This window comes from Bombus vancouverensis, chromosome 9 (genome assembly GCF_051014615.1).
Source record: "Bombus vancouverensis nearcticus chromosome 9, iyBomVanc1_principal, whole genome shotgun sequence".
In the NCBI taxonomy this organism is placed as follows: Eukaryota; Metazoa; Arthropoda; class Insecta; order Hymenoptera; family Apidae; genus Bombus; species Bombus vancouverensis.
The window spans coordinates 11,855,880-11,881,519 of record NC_134919.1 but is presented as its reverse complement, the minus strand read 5'-3'; the positions used below and the strand labels follow the sequence as shown (position 1 = coordinate 11,881,519).

General features: G+C 28.1%; 5 protein-coding genes across 16 annotated transcripts; 2 read left to right on the top strand and 3 right to left on the bottom strand.

Moving 5' to 3' along the window:
- Window positions 1-444: 444 nt before the first annotated feature.
- Window positions 445-12,621, bottom strand: Kua (Plasmanylethanolamine desaturase Kua). Of its 4 annotated transcripts, none has more exons than XM_076621594.1 (6): window positions 12,478-12,614; window positions 11,132-11,713; window positions 6,518-7,189; window positions 5,868-6,079; window positions 4,661-4,879; window positions 445-4,511 (listed from the first exon to the last, which is right to left on the bottom strand). In XM_076621594.1, exons 3-6 carry the CDS (start codon window positions 6,747-6,749, stop codon window positions 4,251-4,253), a joined length of 924 nt encoding a protein of 307 aa, XP_076477709.1. In that variant the 5' UTR covers window positions 6,750-7,189; window positions 11,132-11,713; window positions 12,478-12,614; the 3' UTR covers window positions 445-4,250. The 4 variants fall into 4 exon arrangements, with proteins under 4 accessions (XP_076477709.1, XP_033202131.1, XP_033202134.1 ...); XM_033346240.2 differs by lacking the exon at window positions 11,132-11,713 and adding an exon at window positions 8,840-9,676 and having other exon boundaries at window positions 12,478-12,609; XM_033346243.2 differs by lacking the exon at window positions 11,132-11,713 and having other exon boundaries at window positions 12,478-12,621.
- A 637-nt stretch (window positions 12,622-13,258) lies between these two features.
- LOC117163699 (mitochondrial ribosome-associated GTPase 2) lies at window positions 13,259-17,226 on the top strand. 5 transcript variants are annotated; one of them, XM_033346234.2, is made up of 8 exons: window positions 13,958-14,513; window positions 14,606-15,160; window positions 15,641-15,777; window positions 15,849-15,968; window positions 16,062-16,400; window positions 16,480-16,618; window positions 16,697-16,929; window positions 17,007-17,226. In XM_033346234.2, the coding sequence occupies exons 1-8, from the start codon at window positions 14,336-14,338 to the stop codon at window positions 17,154-17,156; spliced, it is 1,851 nt and encodes a 616-aa protein (XP_033202125.1). In that variant the 5' UTR covers window positions 13,958-14,335; the 3' UTR covers window positions 17,157-17,226. The 5 variants fall into 5 exon arrangements, with proteins under 5 accessions (XP_076477706.1, XP_033202125.1, XP_076477708.1 ...); XM_076621591.1 differs by lacking the exons at window positions 13,958-14,513; window positions 14,606-15,160 and adding an exon at window positions 13,259-13,324 and having other exon boundaries at window positions 15,541-15,777; XM_076621593.1 differs by lacking the exon at window positions 14,606-15,160 and having other exon boundaries at window positions 13,995-14,013; window positions 15,541-15,777.
- On the bottom strand, window positions 17,199-22,316 carry AlaRS (alanine--tRNA ligase, cytoplasmic). 2 transcript variants are annotated; one of them, XM_033346223.2, is made up of 15 exons: window positions 22,180-22,316; window positions 21,801-21,994; window positions 21,528-21,716; window positions 21,304-21,449; window positions 20,979-21,170; window positions 20,628-20,918; window positions 20,424-20,533; window positions 20,063-20,337; window positions 19,656-19,979; window positions 19,323-19,581; window positions 18,970-19,222; window positions 18,625-18,889; window positions 18,264-18,548; window positions 18,007-18,184; window positions 17,199-17,928 (listed from the first exon to the last, which is right to left on the bottom strand). In XM_033346223.2, exons 2-15 carry the CDS (start codon window positions 21,942-21,944, stop codon window positions 17,255-17,257), a joined length of 3,585 nt encoding a protein of 1,194 aa, XP_033202114.1. In that variant the 5' UTR covers window positions 21,945-21,994; window positions 22,180-22,316; the 3' UTR covers window positions 17,199-17,254. The 2 variants fall into 2 exon arrangements, with proteins under 2 accessions (XP_033202114.1, XP_033202116.1); XM_033346225.2 differs by having other exon boundaries at window positions 17,199-17,925.
- Window positions 22,317-22,388: 72 nt separating this feature from the next.
- mRpS25 (mitochondrial ribosomal protein S25) lies at window positions 22,389-23,749 on the top strand. Of its 3 annotated transcripts, XM_076621597.1 has the most exons (5): window positions 22,389-22,541; window positions 22,676-22,897; window positions 22,974-23,080; window positions 23,307-23,377; window positions 23,470-23,749. In XM_076621597.1, the coding sequence occupies exons 2-5, from the start codon at window positions 22,761-22,763 to the stop codon at window positions 23,587-23,589; spliced, it is 435 nt and encodes a 144-aa protein (XP_076477712.1). In that variant the 5' UTR covers window positions 22,389-22,541; window positions 22,676-22,760; the 3' UTR covers window positions 23,590-23,749. The 3 variants fall into 3 exon arrangements, with proteins under 3 accessions (XP_076477712.1, XP_033202139.1, XP_033202141.1); XM_033346248.2 differs by having other exon boundaries at window positions 22,391-22,541; window positions 23,307-23,749; XM_033346250.2 differs by having other exon boundaries at window positions 22,412-22,547; window positions 23,307-23,749.
- A 171-nt stretch (window positions 23,750-23,920) lies between these two features.
- On the bottom strand, window positions 23,921-25,546 carry LOC117163703 (putative RNA-binding protein 18). Of its 2 annotated transcripts, XM_076621596.1 has the most exons (6): window positions 25,336-25,546; window positions 25,187-25,268; window positions 24,973-25,070; window positions 24,634-24,847; window positions 24,399-24,475; window positions 23,921-24,316 (listed from the first exon to the last, which is right to left on the bottom strand). In XM_076621596.1, the coding sequence occupies exons 2-6, from the start codon at window positions 25,196-25,198 to the stop codon at window positions 24,100-24,102; spliced, it is 618 nt and encodes a 205-aa protein (XP_076477711.1). In that variant the 5' UTR covers window positions 25,199-25,268; window positions 25,336-25,546; the 3' UTR covers window positions 23,921-24,099. The 2 variants fall into 2 exon arrangements, with proteins under 2 accessions (XP_076477711.1, XP_033202136.1); XM_033346245.2 differs by having other exon boundaries at window positions 24,634-24,820; window positions 25,187-25,546.
- Between the last annotated feature and the right edge of the window lie 94 nt (window positions 25,547-25,640).

Sequence of the window (25,640 nt, the reverse complement as noted above, 5' to 3'; positions counted from 1 at the left end):
GTATAGTATTATGTATATGAATTACTTAATAAAATATTATAATAAGTATGCAAAAAATATTTATTAAAGCAATTTAATTTCTATCCTTCAATTTGTAATTATAATCTAAATAACTAACTTTATATAGGATGTAATAATTCACAATTAGAATCCAATAATTGTGTTTCATTTATAAAAATAAAATATTAATTAAGCATTTTTATAAATTATTTTTATATTTGTTTTTACATATTTTTGAATAACTTTTTGTTATTTCTCAAAGTAAATTTTTATTGATAAGATGTATGCCAAATATTAAATGTGTAATATATCATTTAGGATTGGTACACTTGCATAAATTTTGAAATGTTTATTAGATATAATTTATTGTTAAAAACTTACTAATTAATTGGAAAAAGATGTATCACTGAAATAAAAATATAAAATGACAGCAAGACACAAATATATATGAATATTTTGTTATTTATTAAGCAATTATTTGCTTCTTTCTGCAGGATAAAATTTTGTAATACAATATATTGGTATTTAAAAAGTTTATCAGACATCAATGAATATTTAAATCCTAGAGTGCAGTTTTGTTATATAATTTATAAACATATAAAATTTTTATTATCACAAGATACTGTTTATTCTAATGTAATTAGAGAGTCACATTCTTTAATATCATTCTAATAATATTCTCCTTTATGTTTACACTTTAATAACAGCATAAAGATGAAAAATTCTAACGTTGCAAAGTCATAATCAAACAAGATGCATGTTCTTTTCTTTACAACATTAGTACAAAATATTAATTCAGGTTTTTGTAAAGTTACTGAACTATCACTTTGACATTTTCAGAGACACCATTATATATTAATGATGGAACAGTGCTATTTCTAGCTTATGTAAGGCTTGTTTTTTTATAGTTGATTATGAACTTCATACATTGTTAATGTTATCCTCATTTATTTATTTACCATCTAAGAGAAAATTTTTTAACTAAACACATGCAGATAAGGCAAATGCAAATTCCAGTTTCAGTCGCTACTTATACATGTTACTGTAGCCAGAAAACTGCATATAAGCATATTTTTGAAATTTTGGATGCTCTATTATTTTGATTGCATTTCATGTACATTTGCAATATCAGAATATATATTACAGATATACACATACATACATTTCTGTTTATCGCGAAGCAGCTTTTCGAAAAATATAAAAAATTAAGAGTAATAATTTGCTTTTTGTATTTTTATAATTCAATTGTAATTCGTAAAAATTAATAGAACAGTTTTAGTCTATTGCATGGTGTATTTTTAATATGTATAACAAATTTTAAATGCAGTTTTATTACACCAAATCGAGAAAAACAGAATGTATGTACGCATATTTGTTGAAATTACATTTTGTTATTTCTTCCTTGAAAAATCAGTTATTAAAAATATTATAAAACTGAATGTGAAAGATTGTGTTTAATAATGATACAATGTAATTCCATTAAAAGTGTTCAATTTATAATCATATGAAAATAGGTATGTGCATTTTTGCAATTAGAATTAGATATAAATGTTCTCTATGTATCAAATTCAATATATTTACAGCCTTTATTTCATTTTTCGTTTGAACTATGCGTTATATATTTCTCTTTTATAAATTTAAGCTTAATAACATATATTTACATCTAAATATGCTGCTGAAAAGTCAAAATTACTAATACTAGTAGTTCTTACAATGTATTTAAATTTATTATAGCGTTCAATTCAGTTTATTTTGCGTAAATTTCTTATGTACTATGTACTGTTTAAAATAGAGACTAACTTCTAAAGTGAATGTAGCCTCAAAATATTAAAGTTAAGATTATTTCTCAATAAAATATTTTTTGTTTTTATGTTATAAGGCTGATCGTATATTGACTGTTATTAAAATTGTATAAATCTATGTAGGAATTGTTCAAATGAACTATTTCATAAATTAACATTAATTTTTTGGTATTGTTATTAAATATAATGTAAATAAATATCTACATATTTAATTCACTGAATATTGATGCAATAAATATGTTCACAGAATTAGACTTATGGAATGTGAAAACGAGACACTTTATTTTAATCAAAATATTTCGTGTTGCGATATCGATCATTAAATTAATAAAATAGTTATGTAACTATTATACATCTATGCTGCCTTTATATATAACGTTTTATGTTCAATAGTCTTTCTTTTTTCGTTGTGATGAATGGTGAGTTGTAATTCCAAATTAACATTCAAGTGGTACACATAACTAAACGCTCAAATCATTCATGGTAAAATAATGAATCTCCATTTTTTCATTTTCTCACATTTTCATAAATGGACGACACAATGTACAGTTCTATTCTCATATTTCAAAATTTATCTTTAAAAAAGTATATATCGCAAAAGGTAATTAAAGTTTGCAGTAATAGTAATGACATAAATATATATTGCATAGAAAATTAAGTTATTAGCCAAAAATATAATTTTTGTGTTTCATTTTGCTTTGTGTTGTTATTAGGTAACTATTAAATAGATCTATATTTTAAAAGAAGCATCAGTTCTGGCACGCATTGCTATTTGACAAGTTTGTTAAAAGTTTATACTTCTTTTTTTCTATAACAATAACAACAACAATAACAAGTACGATATTTATAATAAACGTAATGTCCTCTAATATCATTTTCTTTAAAAGACATTACTAATGATTTGCTTGTAAGGAACATACATCATGGTCAAGCTCTGCATAAAGTATACTGAAAGTTACAAGCCATTCAAAATAGTAGTCAATGAAAAATTGTATATAAAAATCAAGGTAATTATCGTAATTTTAATAATATTTATTTATGAAGATTCCACAAATTTCTCATACTACTTAAGTATCAGTATACTCTATCCAAGTCAAACCAATTTAGAAAACTGCTGCAAAGAGCAATTAACTCTTTTATTGGTCCCTGAACCTAAAACTTGTACTTATATTTAGCACCTTACAATTTTTATGTCTGTTGAATTATTTGTCACGAGCTAAGAAATATAATTGATAAAAAAAAGTATCATTTTTATACTAAACAAAGACGTCATTCAATTTATAAACAATGCTGTATTTCTTTTATACTATTTATATATTGTTTCATAATATTGTTAAGTAAATCTTAGCTCAGACTGTGTACATTGTAGACGAACTTTTTAAATCAAGATTAAAATTAAATTGCTGATTTGAATGATTATGAACACAATGTAATATATAAAAAAATGTATATAGATTTATTAATGAACAATAGCTAATTTGTTTTCCTTTTAAACACAAAAGATATTAAATTATTTACGTAGATAGATAATAGTTAAATTGACAATATTCATTTTTAGCAATAAGTTTTTATATATCAATACCTTTTATTAAATTTTAGTAGTTCAAAAATTTTCTGGGGTTCAGGGAAATTGATTGTACTTAAACAGCAGTTTAGGCTATTATAAATTAGCATATTAATTAATTTAAATTATATCTTTCCTTTAAAATTGCACTGTTTAGATTTATGCGCGAACAAATGTAAGCGACAATTTTAAATTAATTCATAAATACGTATACATGTATACAAATACATATAGTATGCATATATATACACACGTATACTTACATACATGTGTATATCAATGCATTTTATTTTTAACACTCAGTTTCATTTCATAGCCACTGGACATTGTGTTTAAAATTTAAATATAGTACACGACACTTCTCATTCACAATGTACTGCAGTATTTTGTGATTATAGTCTTAATACTTTATAAATTATTATATAAAATGTTAAATTAATACTCTTTGCTTCAAATTTGTGCTATTTATGTAATGATTGTGCGGTGCATAAAAATACGAATTGCTTAATTCATCAGGCCAATTGTTAATTCATAATTTATACTTACACAAACATGATTTCATACTCACATTTCTCTTACGTAATGTATATACATATATATTTATATTATTGCGTTTATATATATTATAAATGTGTAAACTTCAAAAGCATATTTAAGTAATACTAAGTGTCTTTAATCACGCTATCTATTTTGTAGGAAAGGCCTCGTAGTGCTAAATATAAGAAAAAAAAATACAGTATAGATTTAAGTTTCCTTTCAGCATGTTCTATTCAAAATTTTTCTCTATATTTTTTCATGAAGTCAAAGTTCATGGAAAATTTCATCTTTTGTTAAATTTTTTTTTTATCCGTGAAAATGCATAAAACAATAAAATACATTAATTCTCAAGATCGTTTTTGTGCCCATTTCAAATCATCCGCCCTAGGTTTACAGCCAGTAGCTTTTTCGATTACAGTTTCTAGAATATACCAAAACCGAAGTTGTTCTAATGGCCAATTTAACCATCCAGTAGTAATACAGAAATAAGTTTCATGTGGCGCAACATGATGCACACGATGATGTTTTCTAGGCAATATAATTCTATGTTCTTGTAACCAAACAACCCAAGAAGGTAATCCAAAATATGTATGTGACCATTTATGTATCTGGAAAAAGTCTTTTATGTTATTGCTACTATGTCACTCTGGTAATACTAAATTTGATAGAATTGAAGAAGTTTATATAAAATTTGTACTTTGTTTCTTAAATATAAGAAGTTATCTGATATATATATCGACAAATTATATTCAATTACCTGATTAGTCATTGCCACAAAAATTGCAAGTAGAAACCAATAACAGGTCCAAACAAATTTTTGTTGTATCTCTGATTCTGGGAGAGTTAAGAAATCCCATGTTAATTTGTAAAGGAATGGAATTGTGACCATGAAATTGTCACCATTAGTTTCTATAAAATCATGCCTTGTTATGCTAGTTGGATCAATGTGGTGCTCTCGAAATGGTCTTAAAAAATTCTGGAAGCACACATATATACATATATATATTTATATGTCGGAGATGAAAGGAAAGCCGAAGCCTTTCCTTGGAAATTTTGGGAACATCCTCTAGTACCTTAGCCTAGATTTTATTATAGTTGTAATTGCTTAAGATTTGTAATAAGCGAGATTGGGTTCGAGGTGACAATCGGTCGCTGAACGTAGCCACGGTCACGGGATGGATGTTTTATCTAACGGAGGTCTGGAGTGGTTGTATGTGTTTTCCGAGAAATGTGGTTGTGGCGGCATGCGGCCTCGAGAGCGGGCCTAGCCACGTGTGATGTTGCCTCGGAGGTGCCGATGCAATGGGACATACATTGTATTAGTAATCAAAACTCCAGGCAGAAACTGCCTAGCAACGGCGTTTGGAACTTTCTCGATGCTTCCAACGAGTGTGCCTAGCAACGGCGTTTGGAACCTTCTCGATGCTTCCAAACGGGTATAGAAAACAAAATGCAATCGTACAGGGAGAAAAATCTCCACGAGGCTGGCATTCTTGCGATTGCCTTGGAGAGTGATACATCGAGCATTTTCGACGATCGCATTTGCGTCTAAGTTAGTTTCGCTTAGTAAGGAGTTATCCCGGTGACCGTGGATTCGTTTGAACTCAAACATTGCTAATAGTATTATTTAATTTAATTATTCGTAGATCGTATTATTCATTAGGCTTAGTGTTTGTTAGACTTATTATTAGTTGTACTTATTATTTGTTAAGCTTAGTGATAGACCTGTATATACGTGTAAATAAAATCTCGGCTTTGTGAAACGATGGCTAGTCCACATGAAGAGTCGTCGCGCGCCCAAAATTCGAATCGTGATCCGACATATATATAACAATTTTTTAAATGCATATATATATATAAATATATATAGATATGATCTATTAATAACTTTCATTGTTCAACGAAAACATTAATCTTAAACGTGTAAATAAGTATATTTTGTGCAACAGTTGTCTGCAATTTACCTTTCCAAGAACTGGAAGCTCCACAGAGCCCCATGTGTCAGCAGCCCAATGTACTAATCCAGATCCAAAATCTGCCGTAACGATGCCACAAAATGCTGCTATCGCTATCGAGCTCAAATTTTCTAATCGTAATCTGACAAGGATAAATATCGAATTAACTACGATGAGAGTAATGCAGATGCCTACACAAATGCACTCTTGCGTTCTTTTCCCTGCAATAAAAACATTATCATCAATCATCGTTAATCACCGAAATTTCGACAGTGTACTATTTTAACTACAAAATGTAAAAAATCTTTACATAGAGAGTGGTATCATAATAATGATTTTATAATTATTGTATAGATACAAAGATATGTATTGTTAGATTGCCCTTTATTTTAGTTCACACTCGAGAATTCCAAGGTGCGACCGATATATAGTTAGTATTTTGGCAAGTATTAAAATCAGAAAACATATAATGTATTTACACGTGCCGCTAATGTATACTTTTCCAAGATTTGATATTAAATATAATGAAATTATTAAATGAATCCACCGAATGTATTTTTATACATAACATATATTCAAAATTGTTTTAAATATTAATAAATATCGAAGTATCGCTGAAAATGTTTACGTAGAAAAAAATTAATTATTAAAATTATTACCAGTACTATAAAGATTTGCTAATTCTTGAGCACCCTTGTGATTAGGACCCCATCTTGGTACAGTTCTGTCCTCTTGTGAAGTTGAGACCACCGAATTGGCATTGGGATCGTCCTCGAGCATCGAATTCTCGTAGATCTGCCGTTCGGTTTTCACTGGCGCCAAGAAATTCGTAGCCATCGAGCACGCGGCTGATGCCGCTTGGCCCAAGTTTGCTACCTTTATCTCATCCATACTTAATATCGTAATTATCTTGAATATTCCTTGAATAATGCAAATCCTAACGTGTCTTTTTTTCTTTTTATGAGTCGGTTTTGCTTCGTAACGGTTGCGCGTTTTTCGACATTGCGATGTCTCTTTGAATCGGTTACTCAAAAGGCAGCGATGCGTTTCTATATATTCGTATAAAGGATTTATACTCTATCGAGTGGGTTCTTACAAAATATGGACGATCTTTTGAATTTTGTATGCAGAAACTGCCATAACGTGTTACGCATTATTTGATGTAGTTTCTCATCATCTATTGTTTGATCCATCTGATTCTTGTACAATTTTCTCTACTGCGGTCATTATACCATTTATATGTTGGATTTACAGCTTTGTTGTTGCTCTACGTTTCTCCTAATTTCGTTCTGGATTCTTTGGATCTAAAGCCTCATTCGACGAAATTTGTACTATGAGAAACACAAAATAACAATTATTATTACAATAAATAATTTTTATTCTGATATACATAATTAAAAAAAAAGATTGCATATGATTTTAATTCATGGAAATATTTTCTAATATAAACTTTATATTATGCTCGATTATTAATAAAAATACAATAAAACGTACTAAAAATTACGTATTTAATGTATGATATTTTACCAATATGATTATCTTAACATGCGAAAATTTTTCATTTCAATGACAATTTGAACAATCAAAACGAACATTTTATGATAAAGTATTGAAAGCAACAACCGCAAATATCGAACTTTCCTCACCGGATAACGTTTTTTATATCTAATTTCACATATCTTTATCGGTATACTACCTGACAACTAAGATGCTTGGGAAGGCTTCAATAATAATAATAATTCACAAAAGAAATATTGTAACATAATAACAAGCTACAAAACTTATTGTATTGAACATTTTCGACTTAACTTATTACCATAATTGTGAATTACTTTAATTCAATGATTTTATATTTGTTTTTTAAATAAGATATTACTAAGAAATTAACAGTAATAATATCGATTAAAGTAATTTCTGAAAAATCTAATAATTGCTCAAACAACATTTATAATAATTTTCTTCATTTTATTAATGCAAGTGAATTATAACAATTGTTGTATTATTTTATGCTTATAATAAATATCCATCAATCGTTTAATTATATTAATATAAATATTTCTTCAAAGATATCGTTTCATCGAAAAAATTTAAAGCGTTTAATTACAATATTTGTTGCAATAAATGCTATCACGCGTTATCTTTCAAGAAAAATGAAGATAACAATTTATAAATATCTAAGCTGTGGAATAATAACAATATAATCCGCAAAGTAGGTTAATTTCGCTTTTACACGAACTTAAAAAATAATTTTGATAATGTATCGAGTCCACTTTTAGTCACATTTTTAATATGCGTGTACCGACTAATCGAAATAATTCAAGAGCTACTTTGTGTCATGTGACATTATTAATTTATCTTATCTTATACCCATACATATAGAAAATTTAGAAATTCGAAAAATTGAACATCTAGGACAAAAATGAATTATAAAAAATTAATTGACTAATAAATTCAGTTAAAGTGTCTTTCTAATAAATAATATGTCATCTCTTAATTAGTTAATCGTCTGTGTTTACGTATATACAAGTAAAAATTTGACAGTTCGATCATATAAAATTTCGAATGAATAAATATTTTGCATATACACTCGTTCAAAACTAACAACATTTATGAGCCGCGATATTTTAACAAAATTGAATTTAACATTGCATTATAAATTATAATAAACAAATTGTTATATACTCTGTTGTATATATTTTTGCAAACATGAAATTTAATATCTTGTTCATTCATTTCTTAGAAATTTTGCACACACGATATTCTAAACCGGCGTGCATGGTTACGCACACGATAGATTTGCGCTCTATGCGTACACTACACGCGCACGACACGTGTATTTGTAATTAAAGGTGTAGGTAACACTAAATAATATACAAGCAAACATCGACAGATAATATCATAATTCAAAGTTTCAAAATGAAACATTGAAATTCATGGTAAAATGAAATTTCGAATGGAAATAAACATCAGGTAGAGCATACCCATAAGAGAGCCGATAAGAACAGAGACAGCGATAGAGAATCCTCGCAGAATTTAGAGAATTCCTTGATGTTTCTGTATGCGGTTGTTATCTTGGTCGACTCATTGTCCAGCCATAAAGTTGCTGAATTTGCACGCTCAATTAGTCACTGATAGGGTCACAAGAGACCTACGACGAGACACTATCGTACCTCGTAACGATATAACACGTACATATGTAAAGAAAACACGCATGATGTTCATATGCAGTCATGTATAAATTTCATACACGAGATTTTTCTTCTTTTTCGTCTCACTTTGTTGTTGCTACACCGTGATATCACCACAGAGAACTGGTAGTAACAGGTTTGGGAGTTTGTGTATTTTCGTGAATGACAAACACTAGTATAAGGACGTAAAATTGAAGGTAGCAAAGAACGAGAGAGTGCGTGCGTAAAGAGAAAAGAAAGATAGGAGTAATTGACGAAAGAATCGAGGAGATATACGTTGACACAAGTTGGCATTTAATTCCGGGGACCCGTGGTTTTCTCTTTTTCATAAGCCGAAAGGTACGAAAATAACGTATAAAGCGTACAAACGGAGGCGCTAGTTTCGCAGTGTATGCCTTACACCTTACACCGTTCTGTTCACCCGATTCTTCTCGATTCTTTCTCTTTTACTCGAGTTCACGTCACGCGATTTGCCTCTGTCTCTGACTCTTTCCTTCTTTCATACGAGAACTTCTCCTGCAACCCCGCCTCGTTTCGTGACGAACGACCGGCGCCGCCTGACGACCGTAGCTCGCGTCGCGACGCTCTCGTGGCGCCGTCATGCGGTTACCCTCCCTGATGTTACCACTTCTAGACATAAGAAGAGTTCCGTTGAGTTGAGGTGGGATAATTTGTTGCGCTCGTATTTTCATTCACATCGTTATTTCGAATATACATACGCATACGCGTTGTTCTACTTGATTAAATCGTCATTGCATTCCTCGCAACCTTATTATTACGTGTATTATTATGTTAATCCTACATTACTATTAGACGGTGGATTTTTATGCATTTATACAAAATTTGAAAGTGCGAAATTACACAGAATGCACATAATATGAAAAAATATATAAAATATTCAAAGCACTTTGTATAGTACTCTGTAGGTAAAACAATTTCTTACCGATCTTCTGTATTTTTAATTATATTTTTAATAATATGGATTTTGCATAAAAATCCCCGGTTTAATTATTATGCATATATACACTTTTTTCTTGAGCTTTTCATCATTGAAGATGTAAATATTACTAACTTTTTGGTATATATGTAATTTTATCTTACTAAAAATATGAATTTAAAAATTATTTTCTTTAGCGTATTGTTTTATAACTCATTAGCTGTACACGCTTATGAGATTTACTTTATAACTACTTAAAATATAGTATGCAAGACGCACATAAATTAGGAACTATAGAAATGCATGTGGTGTATGTATACGTCATTGATTAAGTATGCAATATGTCATGATTATTAGTGTATGTGTATCATACACATTCTTACATTACTAAATGTCGTATATTTGTTAATTAACTTGAATCTGTACAATTAGGTGTGTAATCGTTGATATTAATGGTTAAACTCTTACGCATATCCTTAAATATCACGGTTATCTACAAATTCAATATTACGACTGAAGTTTTCAATTATTAATTTTGATATCAATTGTAACGTGCTCTTAAAATTCTCTTTATATGAAAATTTAAATTTATCACAATTATAATATAAACAATAAATTTATAATAAATAATCACATACTAATAACCTTATAATACCAGGCTTATATGTATATATATAATTGTGTATTTGTGTTGTACATTATATTTGTTAAAAACAAAGAATTTATAAGGCATAACCTTCGACAGCAAGTTGTTAAGTTTCAAGTCTAATGTGACCTGAAAGTCCTTTGGGGACTGGTACACATGATGTTTCACGAAATACTCATACTTTATTTAAAAGGAAATCGACCGAGAATGACTAGCTTCTAAGTTTTTCATGAGTTATATCACGGATGTATGTAGGTCCGTGATCACGTAATAGATAATAGAACAGACGATAACATACTATTATGTATAATAACAATCATATTATAATAGCAATTTTCGATATCGAAATTGTTAAATAAATTTTATATTAGCTTGATAGGAAATTATCGATTTTCTATCGAAAGCAATCGATTAATTTTCGTCATTAAACCAATTTCTTATACAAGGTATCAAGCTCGCGATCTATCTATAATTATATAAAAACATTGGTTTATGTACTTACCGAATGAATTTAAATATAAAGAGTTAGATGACCATTACAACAAAGCAGTGTCGTTAACATGAATTTTAACTTCTTTTCCATTAGTTTTTTTTTTTAATATAATCTGCACTATTTTATGATATTTAATAAAATTTTGTTTGTAATTTATCTGTTTGAGGTTGAGTTCTTCCTTTAGCCTTGTACGACCAGTCTAGTTGCCAAGTTACAATAATGCCAAAATAAACTCAGAAGTGCGAAACTTCGGTTGACATAAATTCTTAACCGTGATAAGCACGTTATGTATACACAAGGGGCGGTTGTCAATCATAGAGGAACAAAAGGTGTTTCCCTTTTTTCACATCGGTTTTATTATGCTATTAAAGAAGCAATGAACGTAAGTTCATTTTTTCTAAGTATTGAATGTCAATAGCGGAAACGTTTCAATAGTATTCATTCGTGATTTGCGTTACGTGATTTAACAATAAATGTTGAATCATTGGACCTCCGCAATGTGAATATGAGATAACAACACAATTTCATTGGTGCGCGTGCAAACGTATAGGTGAGTTGCTATTTAAGTGCTATCAGTACCCAGAAACTAATCTGTAAGATAAAAGGAAGGTAACATCGTTCAATTTTCACAGAAGTTAGATTTCCTGCAATTATGTAATACTTCTTTATTTTATCAGCATTCATCATTATAAAAGCAAAAATTGTTGCTTTATATTTTCTGTATTATATATAATTTATATTTGATATTAAAATTGATCTAAAGACTTAAAAAAATAGAATTATTATATATACCCATCATTTATGGAAGTTAATTTTATATGTAAGTATAATTAACATCGAACGATCGGATATTCTTACATAAGTTAATCTAATTTAATCCTCTTAATTTAACCTTCAACTCTTTATAATTACGTTGAACGACAAACTTTTAAATTTATTTCCTTTTTTCTTTGTACGCGCGCGTTTTGTCTGACTGGATGTTTTGATATGTATTGAGAAATTTGTAAGAAATATTTATTTATTTGTTTACTTCATAAATTTGTGTTAATTTTCATTACTTATGCATTATTTATGATTATACATGTAATAATTTTTTCTTCTAATCTAAAATTAGTTTCCTATTGTAGTTAAATTTTAACATTATACAATAAAATGTTTCATATATTAAATTTTGTACCAAATAAATTTTATTAGATCTGAAATATCCTATTTATCAATTAGCAAAGTATGCAAAGATATTATAAAACATTTGCTATGGTTACTATGTTACAAAATGGTAATATTTCCAGTAAACAATAAGCTATTCGTATGGCCTTATGAATAATGATTCAGATATTATGCTTCGTATAACTTACTATTAAAATTTAGTAATACAGTGTGTGATCGGTCTAGATTTTCCTTAGCTTCAAAAGACACTGAATCGGCTATGCGTGTCGAGGGTATAACCGTGACGACATGATACATAGATTCTCAAGGTACAATGCACAGTGTATAATGTGTGTCACAATGAAAAACCACTAGTTAATATTTTTTGCTGCTAATTGACTACATATCGGTTATTCGCAGACTTGTATGCTATGATATATACAATCATGATAAGCATAAGTACAAAAAAGATGATATTATGATCCGTAGAATGTACATACATATATCTGTAAGTACATATACATATACAGTGGTCACAAGAAGTATTTGCATACACTCCAATTTTCCACTGAAGTACTTTTTTATTAGGTTGTGAATTTCATTTTTATAGTATTATATCCTTATCGTAATATAAAAATACTAGTAAATGATGTAAAATTTAATACGCTTGAATTTAATTAATTATAGTACGTAAACGTTATAATAAATATAACAGTATGTCAAGTCGATGTAAGTCGACTTGAATTTTTTTAAATATTAACAGCCTTAATAAGTCATGAATATCTTCCAAGAATCTCTATGAATTTTCTATTTCCTATTTAGTAAATAATAATCAATTAAGTAATCATGAATAGATTCATTTATTTCAAATTTTTCTGAGAAATCCGTGAATTAATATTTATTGTATGCAAAAACGGAATCATACAGTGAATTCATGATGCTAATTTTGTAACACACTCATCGAAGTATCGTACAAAAATAGTTTCATTCATTCGTCGTACTATTATGTCACAAACTTTCGTTTGTAAGCCAAAGAAGTTGTCAGAAAAATGCAAGGTTTATTTTAAATTACTTCCGCAATGAATTAACACAATATCCGATATATATACATAACATCACATAAAAACATTTGTAATTTCACATATACAATATGCATGTATGTTGCTTAGATTTTAATCAATTTCATTTATATGTGTTCGATAATAACTAATATAAAAAAAAGAATGCAATATATATATGTATTAGAAATTATACTACAATTAGAGTAATTTTTAAGTTTCATGATAATATATGTAACAGGGAAATAAAAATTATTAGTAAACATTTGTACCAGTAATAAAATACGTGAAACTATTAACGGAACAAAGTTAAAACAAACTTAGATATATCTTTTAGAAATTTTTGTTCATTTTTACGTATATATTAATAACAAACTTAAAAATATTAATATAATTTATTAATTTCTCTAAATAAACTTAGGTTACACATATCAACCTTTAATGTAATTAAATTAAGTTATAATGTAAAACAGTAAATAATGCATTTTTCATTGACTTTCATTAGTACATGAAATTCAGAAAATTACAGAAGTACATTGTATATATTTCCACAATCCACATTTATATGAGAGTGATCTTAAATTTATAAGTATATGACATTCAAATATTACTAGTCGGCAGCCAATAGCCGCATCCGCAACAACCACATTTTGTTTACGTTTATTGACTCGTCTCGTAAGACATAGTGTATGTCATATTTTAAACTTTCTTGTCATTTTCAAATTCGAGTATGATAATATTTAATGTTACTAATCTTATTACAATTATTTAAAAATTCATTTGCTCATTTATTAAACTTTCTAATTAGCTTAATATGTATATTACCATAATTATAAATAATAAACTAGTAAGTCACGTCTAGTACATCATTGTTACACTATTCATATGAGGTTAGTCGTGTTTTCGTGTTTTAAGGGTTAGTAAATATGTCTTTAAGAGAGATTTAAACACATTATTTTAATAGTGATTATACAATATAATAATTCTATTACCTTGATTTACCAAAATCATGAAAGTTACTATGTTCAATGAAAATGATTGTATACTCTTAGTTGGAGAAGGCAATTTTTCATTTTCTGTTGCACTGTTCCATCTCAATTTAAAAATTAATATTACTGCAACATGTTACGAAGCTAATGTTGATCAAGAGCTTGGAAAGAAAAACATAGAATATTTAAAAAGTAATGGTTGGTATTTTTTTTGGAAAAGATTAATATTTTTTCTTTATATTCATTAATATAATTAATTATATATAAAAATTCTATGCTTTTCTTTTCAGGAGTTTGTGTATTATTAGGTGTTGATGCAACAAATTTAAAAGAACATCCAATATTAAAAACAAAATTATTTAACAAAATTATTTTTAACTTCCCTCATGTTGGTGGTAAAATGAGAATAGAAAAAAATAGGGAATTATTAAGACAATTCTTTATAAGTGCATCAGAAATATTAAAAAGCAATGGTCAAGTATTAGTTACTCTATGCAATGGTCAGGGTGGTACAGCTATTGACAACCCACCAAGACGTTGGGATGATTCATGGAAAATCATAGAAATGGCAGCACATGGAAATTTTGTACTAACAGCAATTGAACCATTTGTATGGTCATCTTTTCAAAGTTATATAGTAACTGGATATCGCAGTTTGGACAAACAATTTCATTCTGCTGGGGCTTTAACTCACATATTTATAAAATCTAAACCACCAACTGCTAAGAACATTGCACCTAAAAAGAAAATAAACATTCTAGAATGCAATAGTAATAATTTTTCATGGAAAGATATAAGTCAAATTACAAACATATCGAATATAAATGCAACTAATATAGATACTCGTACATATGCATTTGATATAACTTTTGATGTTAAGGAAGAATTTAATCCAATTAAATTTTATGTTTTATTATATAATCATGCAGGACATATTATAAATGATGTTAATTTCTTAAAGTTATATGAATCAGAAGGAAAAGTAGAAAAAAGAACTTATAGAATAAGTTATAAATCTAACCATTTACCTTTATATAGAGAAAGAGTTATTAATATACACCAAAATTTAATAGCAAATATTTTGGAAAATAATTTAAATGTTGTGGTTGGAAGATAATGTTATTACATATGTGCAATGTACACATATAAAAAGTACAAATCAATGTAATACATAATTTAATAAATTCCTATTTATTTACATTTAAAATTGTGATTTTATTTTCAGATGTATTACATTCATCAAATAAGAAATCTAATTTTACATAAAAATTGTTGGAAACGAAGTATTTTATATACTGTTGCAATAAATATTAAAGAATGTAAAGATATAAATAAAAACATATTTAAATCATTTTGTACTTTTAAAAGATTTATAGAACAAAAGAATGTTCCCAAACCATTACGTAGTATAAAACCAAGAGCAAAGAATGATGCAGATAGAAGTATTCTTGATTTGAAGCAAGTATGAAGTTAAATAATTTTTCCTTAATTTGTGCTTAATATTTAAAAATATTTACCTACATCAATATTTAGGTAAGAACAATTGGAGGAAAAGGTGGAGATGGAGAAATATCTTTTTTACAATTATGGTCAAATGAGAATGCTGGGCCAGATGGTGGAGATGGGGGACATGGTGGTCATATAATTTTTGAGGTAAAAATTGAATAATTTGTTAAAACAGATTGAAGATAAATAGAATTGATAATATTTGAAATATTTGAAATATGTATACTTCAAATGTTGCAGACATCATTGTATGTTAAAGACCTTTCACATATAAGTTCTGTTCTCAAAGCTGAAGATGGAGAAAAAGGCTATAACAAAAGTTGTTTTGGAAAAAATGCCAAGCATACTGTAGTACCTGTTCCTATAGGTACCATAATACGCAATATGAAAGGAAGCATAATAGCTGACTTAAGTCAAGAAGGAATGATGTTTATTGCTGCACGAGGTGGTGCTGGTGGTCATGGGAATGCATTTTTTAAATCAGATGTACAACAATCTCCATGTATAAGTGAATATGGTGCAGATGGAGAAGATTTACAGTATGTGTTAGAAATAAGTAGTATGGCACATGTAGGATTAGTAAGTAAAAGTTATATTAATATTGTGATTGATCTCTTAAAATTTAGTTAAAAGCTAACAATTCAAATGTTTGTATTAGATTGGATTTCCAAATGCAGGTAAAAGTACATTACTCAGGGCAATATCTAGAGCTAGACCAAAAGTTGCAGCATATCAATTTACGACATTGAAACCTCATTTAGGAATCATATTGTATGATGATTATGAGCAAGTTACAGGTTGGTAACACAATGTAATCAATTAATCAATATTTCTTTTTTATTATTCTTTTAATAATAAATTTGTTAATTCCCAAGTGGCTGATTTACCTGGTCTTATACCTGACTCTCATAAAAATAGAGGACTTGGCATACAATTTCTTAAACATGCAGAACGTTGTAAGGTTTTATTATTTATTCTCGATGTTGCCTCTGATGAACCATGGAGAGATTTTGAAACTTTAAAATACGAAATCGCAGAATTCAATGTACAACTAAATAAACGATTACATCTCATTGCAGCAAATAAGATAGATTTACCAGGAGCAATGGTTAGATATTGTTTTCTCTAATTAATATTATTTAAAAAATTAATATTACCATAATATAGCTAACTATATAATTATAGGAAAAATTGGAAATACTCAAACAAAAGATTAATTTACCAATTATTCCAATTTCTGCTAAAATGGGTACAAATATATCCACTTTATTAAGAGAAATAAGAATACTATATGACAAGGAAGAAGAAGAGAGTAAGAAGGAAAATGTATTGTAGTACAAAGAATATTTTGATTAATTATATTATATATTTATAATAATTTGTTAATAAAAATCATTTATAAAAACCATTTGTTTCAAAAACAATATTTAATATCAATTAACAGATTTTTCACAAATCTTAAAATTTTTTATCATACTAGCTACTTCCGACTGATTTAAGATAGTGAAAAACCATCTATTTAGATTTGTATACTGCTTTCTAGATGCCGGATCTAATACATGTTCGTACAACGGCATTAAGGCAGTGAAAACAGCAATATCTGCAAGACTAATTCGTTCTCCCACTAAATAAGTTTTTGTCAATAGTATATTATTTAGTTTCTTTAAAGAAGATAGAACATCTTCTTTAGATGTTTTAATATTTGTCTTCACATTATTTGGAACATTTTTTGAAAGACATGGCACAATCCATCCAAGTACTGCTGGCAAAATATGATTATCTGCATAACTTAACCATTGTAAAACTTCACTGAATGTAAAAGCATTACTCGAACATCTTAATTGATCACTGGATAAATAAAACGCGATCGCATTGCTATCAGACAACACAACACCATTTCCTTCTAGCTTAATACATTTTGATGTGTCATCATTTTTATGTTGCGATGTAGTTAATTCTATATTGCTATATTTAGCGACTATTTGAGTACGATAATATTTAATACTTCCAATATCACTGGAAAGTACCAATTTCTTTTTTAAAGTTTTAGAACATACAGATTTTTCGCTACTTTTCAATTGATCATGATTTTCATTTACAATATCTTCTGAAAACATGTTTTAAGTTCAGATACTTTCAGTTTATATGACATATTAATGTTGATGTATAGTAAATTAGATCCTACCTACTATTCCAAGCTTCGAGTTAGCAAAATTTTTAGCAGTGTGTACCAACTTAGTTACGCATGATATATTCGTACCCGAAGCCTGAGCAGATTCAGATTTTCCACCACCTTTCCCTTCCATGAGTGAAGCAATTTCTTGAATCCATTCATTTGCTTTTAATCCTTTATTTATAGCAGACTATTGTATTTTATAAAACATAATAAAAGTATTATTTTTATATTAATTAGCTTATTTGGCTACACGCATCTGATCTTACCTTAGATACTGCGCTAAGAGCAAAAATTTTTTTAGCATCAGGGTCGACACTTATAAGTAATGCACTTGTCTCTGGAGATATAGCTTTTATTTTTTTAAGGGCTGAATCTAAAGCTTTTGTATTACTATATGCTTGTAATACTTCAACTAGTACTAAACATCCAATATTTTGTTGAATTATTTCTTGAATGGTATCTACTACTGCATTGACTATTGCGATTTTAGCTACACGCTCTTTATCGTCGAGTGCCTTTCTTAAATCTTTTAACATTTTACGCATTTTATCCTATATTTAAATAAACACGTTTATGATGGTTACAAAATGAACTATACAAAAATGTATGTGCATGTATAAAATGTACCTTTTTCCAGCTTGAAATAGTAGCATGTGAAACATCATCTGTTAATTCAACTATTTCTTTTATGTGTTCTTTTATATTTACACCATCTTTATCAGCTACTATAGTTGCTTGAAGTTGGTCTAAATGATTTTGTAATATAGATGCTTTCTTCTGAGCTTTTGTTGCTTCAGGGCCTGTTAGAGCTACTATACGCCTAATACCTTTAGCAATAGCCTCTTCACTGGCTATAACAAAATCTCCAATATGTTCTGTATAATGTAAATGCCTAAAAAAAATTAAAACTATATAATTAAAAACTGTTTACGACCTTTATTGTACATTATTGAAAATATTAAATATATTTACGTTCCACCACAAAATTCTACGCTAGTTTGTAATGCAGCACTACTTAAAGGATCTTTTTCTAGGTCCTCAACTGGTATACCTATACTAACAACTCTTACAGGATCAGGATATGTTTCTTCAAACATAGCACGTAATCCTTGAATAGTTTTTGCTAGTGCTAAATTACTTTCTTTAGCATAGATCTTTTTATTTCCTTTTATCATATTACTTGTAATTTCCTCTACCTTTCTTACTTGTTCTGCAGTCATTGCTCCTATAAAAAGAGATGTTTAGAATATATGTATAGATTTTTTTAAGCATTTTAAAATATATTTTACATTCTGTGTGGTCTTTATTACTATTTTTTAACAAACCTTTATTTGTAAAATCAAAACGAAGACGGTCAGGTGCAACTAAAGAACCCTTCTGATCAACTTCTGTGCCTAACACTTTGCGAAGAGCATGATTAAGAGCATGAGTTGCAGTGTGATTGCTCATTATAAGTCTCCTTCGTGTAGTATCTATGTTCAAAAAAACTTTATCGCCTTTTTTCAATTTTCCTTGACCTACAGTTCCAATGTGTAAAACGTAACCACCTCTTATTTGAACATTTTTTATACGAACTTCGGTATCCTAGAAAAATGAAGATAGTTATCTTTAATAATTATGCGTAAATACACGTAAATTTAAGTACGGTATTTATTTACGTCATCATCGATCTTCACTAAAAATCCTTCATCGTATATTTGTCCACCCTGTTCTGCATAGAAGTTAGTTTGATCTAACAAAATCCCAACTTCTTCTCCTGATGATACTTCATCGACGAAAGTCTTTGCACGTCTAACAGCAATAACAGTACCAGTACATGGAACAAATTCATATTCTTCATATAATTTATTATTTACGACTTTGTAATTATATTTTGGCAAGTCGTTTGTTGGTTTAATTCCTTTATTTTGTAATTCAGTAATTGCATGAACATCCAAATTAATTTGATCATCTACTCCACCACTTTTACTTTGGGAAATAAGCTGAGATAAATTAAATAATTATAATTACTTTACCAATAATACATTCTGAATCATTGCTGCAAAGTGCTTGACATATCTAGTACCTGAGCTTGCTTTTTTGCTTCTTCGTAGCCGATTATATCTACTTTTAAACCTTTCTCTTCAGCCATAAGTTGTGTTAAATCAACCGGAAAACCATATGTGTCGTATAGACGCCATGCAACATCACCTGGGAGAACATTTGATGATTCTAATTTTGCTATAGTACGATTTAATAAATTACGACCACGCGATAAAGTCTTGAGAAATTGAATTTCTTCTTCATTAATGACATCAATTATATACTGTGGGTCTTTTTTCACTTCTGGAAAGATGTCACCTATATTCCCATAAAAAAGTAATTTTTAATATAAAATATATCATAAATAATATAAAAGACTTAAAAATCAAGCTGAAGGTACTTACCAAGAATATTTACCACAACATTCACCAATGACCCAAAAAAACCAGGTTTAGCATTCAATTTTTCAGTTGCATAACGTACAGCACGCCTCAAAATTCTTCTTAGCACATATCTAAAGTTTCATTAATGATACAATTTATATGTTGGAATATGATCAAAATACGTAATTTAAGAAGACATGAATATATAAATTTAATAAAACACACCCTCTACCAGTATTATCAGGTACACCTCCATCTGCAAGAGCGATTGTAATAGTTCTTGCATGATCAGCCAAAACTCTATATGCCATATCTATTCCATCTTCATCTTCCATGCCTACCCTTCCTCGATAAGGTGGTGCTCCAGTACCTTCTTGTATTGCATCAAAAAGTGGTACAAATAAATCTGTATCATAATTTGCTCTTTTATTTTGTATAACTGACACTAATCTTTCTAAACCCAGACCACAATCAATGTGTCTTTTTGGTAACAGTTTCAAACTTCCATCAGTTTCTCTAAAATATTATATAACATTAGAGAAATAAAGCTTACTTTTATTATTATAAGTTACTTACCTATTAAATTGTATAAATACAAGATTCCAAATCTCCAAAACATCTGGATCATCTTGATTTACTAAATCAGCTGCTTCCCTATTGCCAATACGATCATAATGGATTTCACTACAAGGTCCACATGGGCCTGTTTCTCCCATTTCCCAGAAATTATCTTTCATATTTCCTGGTAATACATGACTAGGAGATACACTAAGAAAGTAAAATAAGTGTTTATAATGTCCTTTTATAAAAGCTATGGTAGTAATAATTGATACAATAAAAACTAAATATAATAATACTACTACTAAATATTAAGAACTAAATATAATAAATATCTAATTACCCTAAAGAAAGCCAGATTTGTTTGCATTCTTCATCAGATTTTAAATTATTTTTTTCATCGCCTCCAAAATAAGTTACATACAGTCGATCTGCTGATAACTTTAATTTAACAGTTAGAAATTCCCAAGCCCAAGTACAAATCTCTTTCTAAAGAATCAGTCATATATGTAGAAATTGCAATAACTATTTTTCAATAAATCATGCATTACATAATTAGTGTATTACTTTAAAATAATCTCCAAAAGACCAGTTACCCATCATTTCAAAAAATGTATGATGGTAAACATCTTTTCCAACATCATCTAGATCATTATGTTTTCCTCCAGCTCTAATACATTTTTGACTGTTAACAGCTCTCATTAGCTTTGCCATATCGCTATTAGGATCCACTGTTCCCAGAAATATTGGTTTAAACTAAAAATGATCAAAATAAACAAATGAATGAAAGATATATTTTAACAACTGGAGATAATAATATCTTTATTAAATATATTATACCTGGTTCATTCCAGCATTTGTAAATAATAATGTAGGATCATCATGTGGTATTGTAGAACTGGAATGCACGTATTCGTGATTCTTACTTTTAAAAAAATCAATATAAGCTTGGCGAATTTGCTTAGCACTCATCATTACAGTCATACTGATCTATTCTTTCCCACTTCTTTATTTCTATTTCTTCACTTCTACTTCTAAAATTAAATAATATATAATACTCATAAAGTAATTTGAACATATGGAGACAGTTTATATTGTTTATTTAAATAAAGCAAAATATTCAAGTAATAAATATTAATTAAAAAACTAAAATTTGTATTGACATTGTAATATTATAAGATTATGAAATATAAACAGGGGGTACAATCTATAAACTTACTCGAGACTAAATACGGAAGTTTATACCAAAGCAGCGAGCTTTACAAAAACTGGAGATAAGGATTTCAAAAGAGAAAGGAAAAGATATTTGCAACATATGTGAGTCGTACCGGTACTAGATTGTATCATAACCGTAACTTCAGTTCTTTGACTGCATTAACGGTCAAATCATCCACAACCGCATATACATAGTATATATACCAATGAATGATAAGACTACACATAAGCATACAAATAAAGATACATAACCAAAAAATTTTTTAGATTGTATCATCGTAATATTCATATACATGATTTAAAGAAGGACTTATAAAATATTACTATAGTAGCAGAGTAAACATTATCAACCTTTGTTAAGGAACGGTAAACGTAAATCAAAAATACTTTTCTTATTAAAAATATTTATTAATTGTATATTTAAACTATTTCATATTTCTTACTTAAATGGAATGTAAAATATTAATAAAATAATTATATCTAAGACTATTTTATTTTAGGTCATATTTAATGTATCAGCATATAAAAGAGAGGCAATAAAGGATTAAGTTATTGTTTCACACGTGTTTAATACAAGTAGTAAAAATGCCGTTTATGATTGGTAGAGCACCTGTACGAAGAACATTAAACTATTTAAATTCTGGCAAATTAATTTTAAAAGATGAAATACAAATATTTTCTGTTAATTATAATACACACGGAGAACATCATGATGGCGCTAGGTAAGTCTTACATTATTTTCACAAAACTATATGGAAAATAGTTAAAATATTTATAACAAGTCTGATTTATATTTAGACGGTTTGTATTTTGGCATTTATCACAACTCCAATATAAAAATCCAAATGTGCAAATTATCACTTTTAGAAATATGACACCGACACCTTTTATAAAATGTTATTATGGTATGTTATGTGGTAAAAATTTTTATATATATATACACATATATAGCTTTAATTAAAATTATTTGAATGTCAGTTTAAAAATAATAATTTAATAGTTTTTTTGTAGTGTATATTTTTAGGTGAATTTTTTATTCTAACATTAAAAAATGTATAGATATTAATAAACATATTTCATATTTTTAAAAATATTAGATTTAAAAAATGATCTTTTCTTAATTTTATACAGAGAATGGAAACACTATGTTAATCGATATAGATGGCAAATCTAAGGAAGATATATTACATCATCTTCAAAATGTAATTTGTAAATCACTGAAAGTTCAGGAGGAAGAAAGTATATCGAAAAAGAAGATAGATAATTCTGCTAATTTTGGCGTTGGCTGTTCTAGAAGCTGTATATGTGTAATACCTGGTCAAATACCATGTCCTGCTATAGTACCTCTGCCATATCACATGCGTGGAAAACATATAAGAAAGCAAAATACAGGGGAAATATAATTTTGCTTTAATGAGTGCATTATGGTTAAAACAAAACTTACTATAGCAAAAAAAACATTTAGTATCATGTTTATTTAATTTTGGTAATTAATAGCTTTTTGTTTCTAGTTACTTAATATTAAATAAAAAATGATCATGTTTTGCATTACAATAAAATATGTATTTAAAGTATATATTTGTTTATTATATAAAAAGATATTATAGATTATGAAAATACGTGTACATTGATGTACATATTAAGCATTACATTGTTAGTGAATTAAGATACTTCTGTATCTAATGTGCAATCGCGTCACTGTAGGAATCATGTTGATAGTAAAAGAGAGATTAAAAAAGACTAACTAAAAAATATAAGACTTTATAATAAAAAAAATTGACTTAATACAGAGACATTACTTAAAGAGAAATTATAAATAATATAAATATGCCAACTATACTCAGTCATGGAACAAATGTTAATTAATAAAAATGAATTGATTATCTTTAATTATAACACTATAAATGAAAAAAAATAATTTAAATTATCTTCTTGGTTTATGACGATTATATGGCTTATTATTGTGATAATGATTGCTTCGATTATGATAACGGGTTGACGTGGACGGTTTTGGATTTTCTGGCTTTTGATACAATTGTATTACAGGTGATCCATTTAAAGGCTTATTCAATTCAAATTCTTCTTCCGATTCTTTCATCAGTTTCAATTTTGCTTCTATAGCTTGAATTGCAGTTTCACGACTATTAAGAAAATTATAGTAACATTTAATAATAGATATTAAAATATACTTTCATCTTAATATATTTATAAACATAAACTTACCTAATTCTTTTATCTTCTTTCTTAGCTCCAGCTAAAGCAGGTATATCTATTTTTGGTTTTGGCTTATCCATATCAGACTTAAAAAGAAGAAATGCTGTTAATATTGTAATATTCAGTTTACAACACAATGTTAATTTATTGATGTAAACTTAACATGCCTAAAGATTTTAGTATCTTTTTTTTAGCAAGAAACTTGTAAAGATCAATATTTCAATAGCACTATTTTAATAATTACCTCTGTCACACTGTGTGCCCATCTCACAATGATGTTTTTTGATCCTACTTTTAAATTATGTAAAGCATCTTTGGCTGTCTTAGCATCTTGAATAGTTTTGTACGTAACAAATGCATAACCTCTAGGTTGACCAGCTTGTGGACCTGATCGATGAAACAAGAGGTCGAACTTTTCGATCGTTCCATGTCTTTGGACAAGTTTTAGGAGTTGGTACCAGTTAACAGATAAAGAGTTAGTTTTTTCAGATATTTTCATCACACAAAAAAATTATATTACTTTCAAATAATAAAACTATCATGTTAAGAAAATATGGTTTGATTAATCTGAGTAAATACTTACTCATTAATCCTTAAATCTAAATTGCCCACCCACAATCTCCTATCTTCCACATGATTTGATTTTATGGGTTCTAATGGCAAAGGAACTTTGGTAACTGGCTAAAAATAAATAAAATTGTGATTATTAAAATACTATCATACATATACTCCAAATTACTTAATTAGACTGAAGTGTAATAGCATAACCTATTTACAATTTGAGAAATCAGTTTTACCTCCATATTCATAGTGTCTTAAAAGATATTACATTAATCGAAGAAACCTTAATCGCCGATATTGACTTCGAAATGTATTTTTCTGTAAAATTGGGCATTAGACCTCAAGTATTTATATGAAATCGTACAAATGCATCGACAACACATACATTCGCTTTACGGCAGTTTAGCAAAATTGTTCATCTCTACGGATGATAGTTACAAGTATTACGAGATATTTATTTGCAGAATAATTGAAATATATTGTACGAATATATATCGATATTTATAACGCATATCAAGGGCTCTATTATCTTTAACGATACTTCATCGTAGTAAATTGTTCTGTTATTTTCGAATTTAATATATGATGTTCAAGACTATTTTTAATACATATTTTCAACTATAATAATGAATGAATAAATATGAGTAAAATATAGCACAAAAACATATGTGCATATCATGTTATTTATGA

Coding starts and splice junctions, on each gene's coding strand:
- Kua (XM_033346243.2), bottom strand. CDS start 6,749: ATGGATGAGATAAAGGTAGCAAACTTGGGCCAAGCGGCATCAGCCGCG. Junction 6,080..6,517: donor AGCAAATCTTTATAGTACTG/GTAATAATTTTA, acceptor TTTTTATTGCAG/GGAAAAGAACGCAAGAGTGC. Junction 4,512..4,660: donor TTGTGGCAATGACTAATCAG/GTAATTGAATAT, acceptor GACTTTTTCCAG/ATACATAAATGGTCACATAC.
- LOC117163699 (XM_033346234.2), top strand. CDS start 14,336: ATGAAAGTTACTATGTTCAATGAAAATGATTGTATACTCTTAGTTGGA. Junction 16,619..16,696: donor TGATTATGAGCAAGTTACAG/GTTGGTAACACA, acceptor TTAATTCCCAAG/TGGCTGATTTACCTGGTCTT. Junction 16,930..17,006: donor TAGATTTACCAGGAGCAATG/GTTAGATATTGT, acceptor ATATAATTATAG/GAAAAATTGGAAATACTCAA.
- AlaRS (XM_033346223.2), bottom strand. CDS start 21,944: ATGACTGTAATGATGAGTGCTAAGCAAATTCGCCAAGCTTATATTGAT. Junction 18,890..18,969: donor GTAGAATTTTGTGGTGGAAC/GTAAATATATTT, acceptor AATTTTTTTTAG/GCATTTACATTATACAGAAC. Junction 17,929..18,006: donor CTCGAAGCTTGGAATAGTAG/GTAGGATCTAAT, acceptor ACATGTTTTCAG/AAGATATTGTAAATGAAAAT.
- mRpS25 (XM_033346248.2), top strand. CDS start 22,761: ATGCCGTTTATGATTGGTAGAGCACCTGTACGAAGAACATTAAACTAT. Junction 22,898..22,973: donor GAACATCATGATGGCGCTAG/GTAAGTCTTACA, acceptor ATTTATATTTAG/ACGGTTTGTATTTTGGCATT. Junction 23,081..23,306: donor TTTTATAAAATGTTATTATG/GTATGTTATGTG, acceptor AATTTTATACAG/AGAATGGAAACACTATGTTA.
- LOC117163703 (XM_076621596.1), bottom strand. Junction 24,848..24,972: donor TTAGATTTAAGGATTAATGA/GTAAGTATTTAC, acceptor ATCTGTTAACTG/GTACCAACTCCTAAAACTTG. Junction 24,317..24,398: donor AAAGAAGATAAAAGAATTAG/GTAAGTTTATGT, acceptor TTTTCTTAATAG/TCGTGAAACTGCAATTCAAG.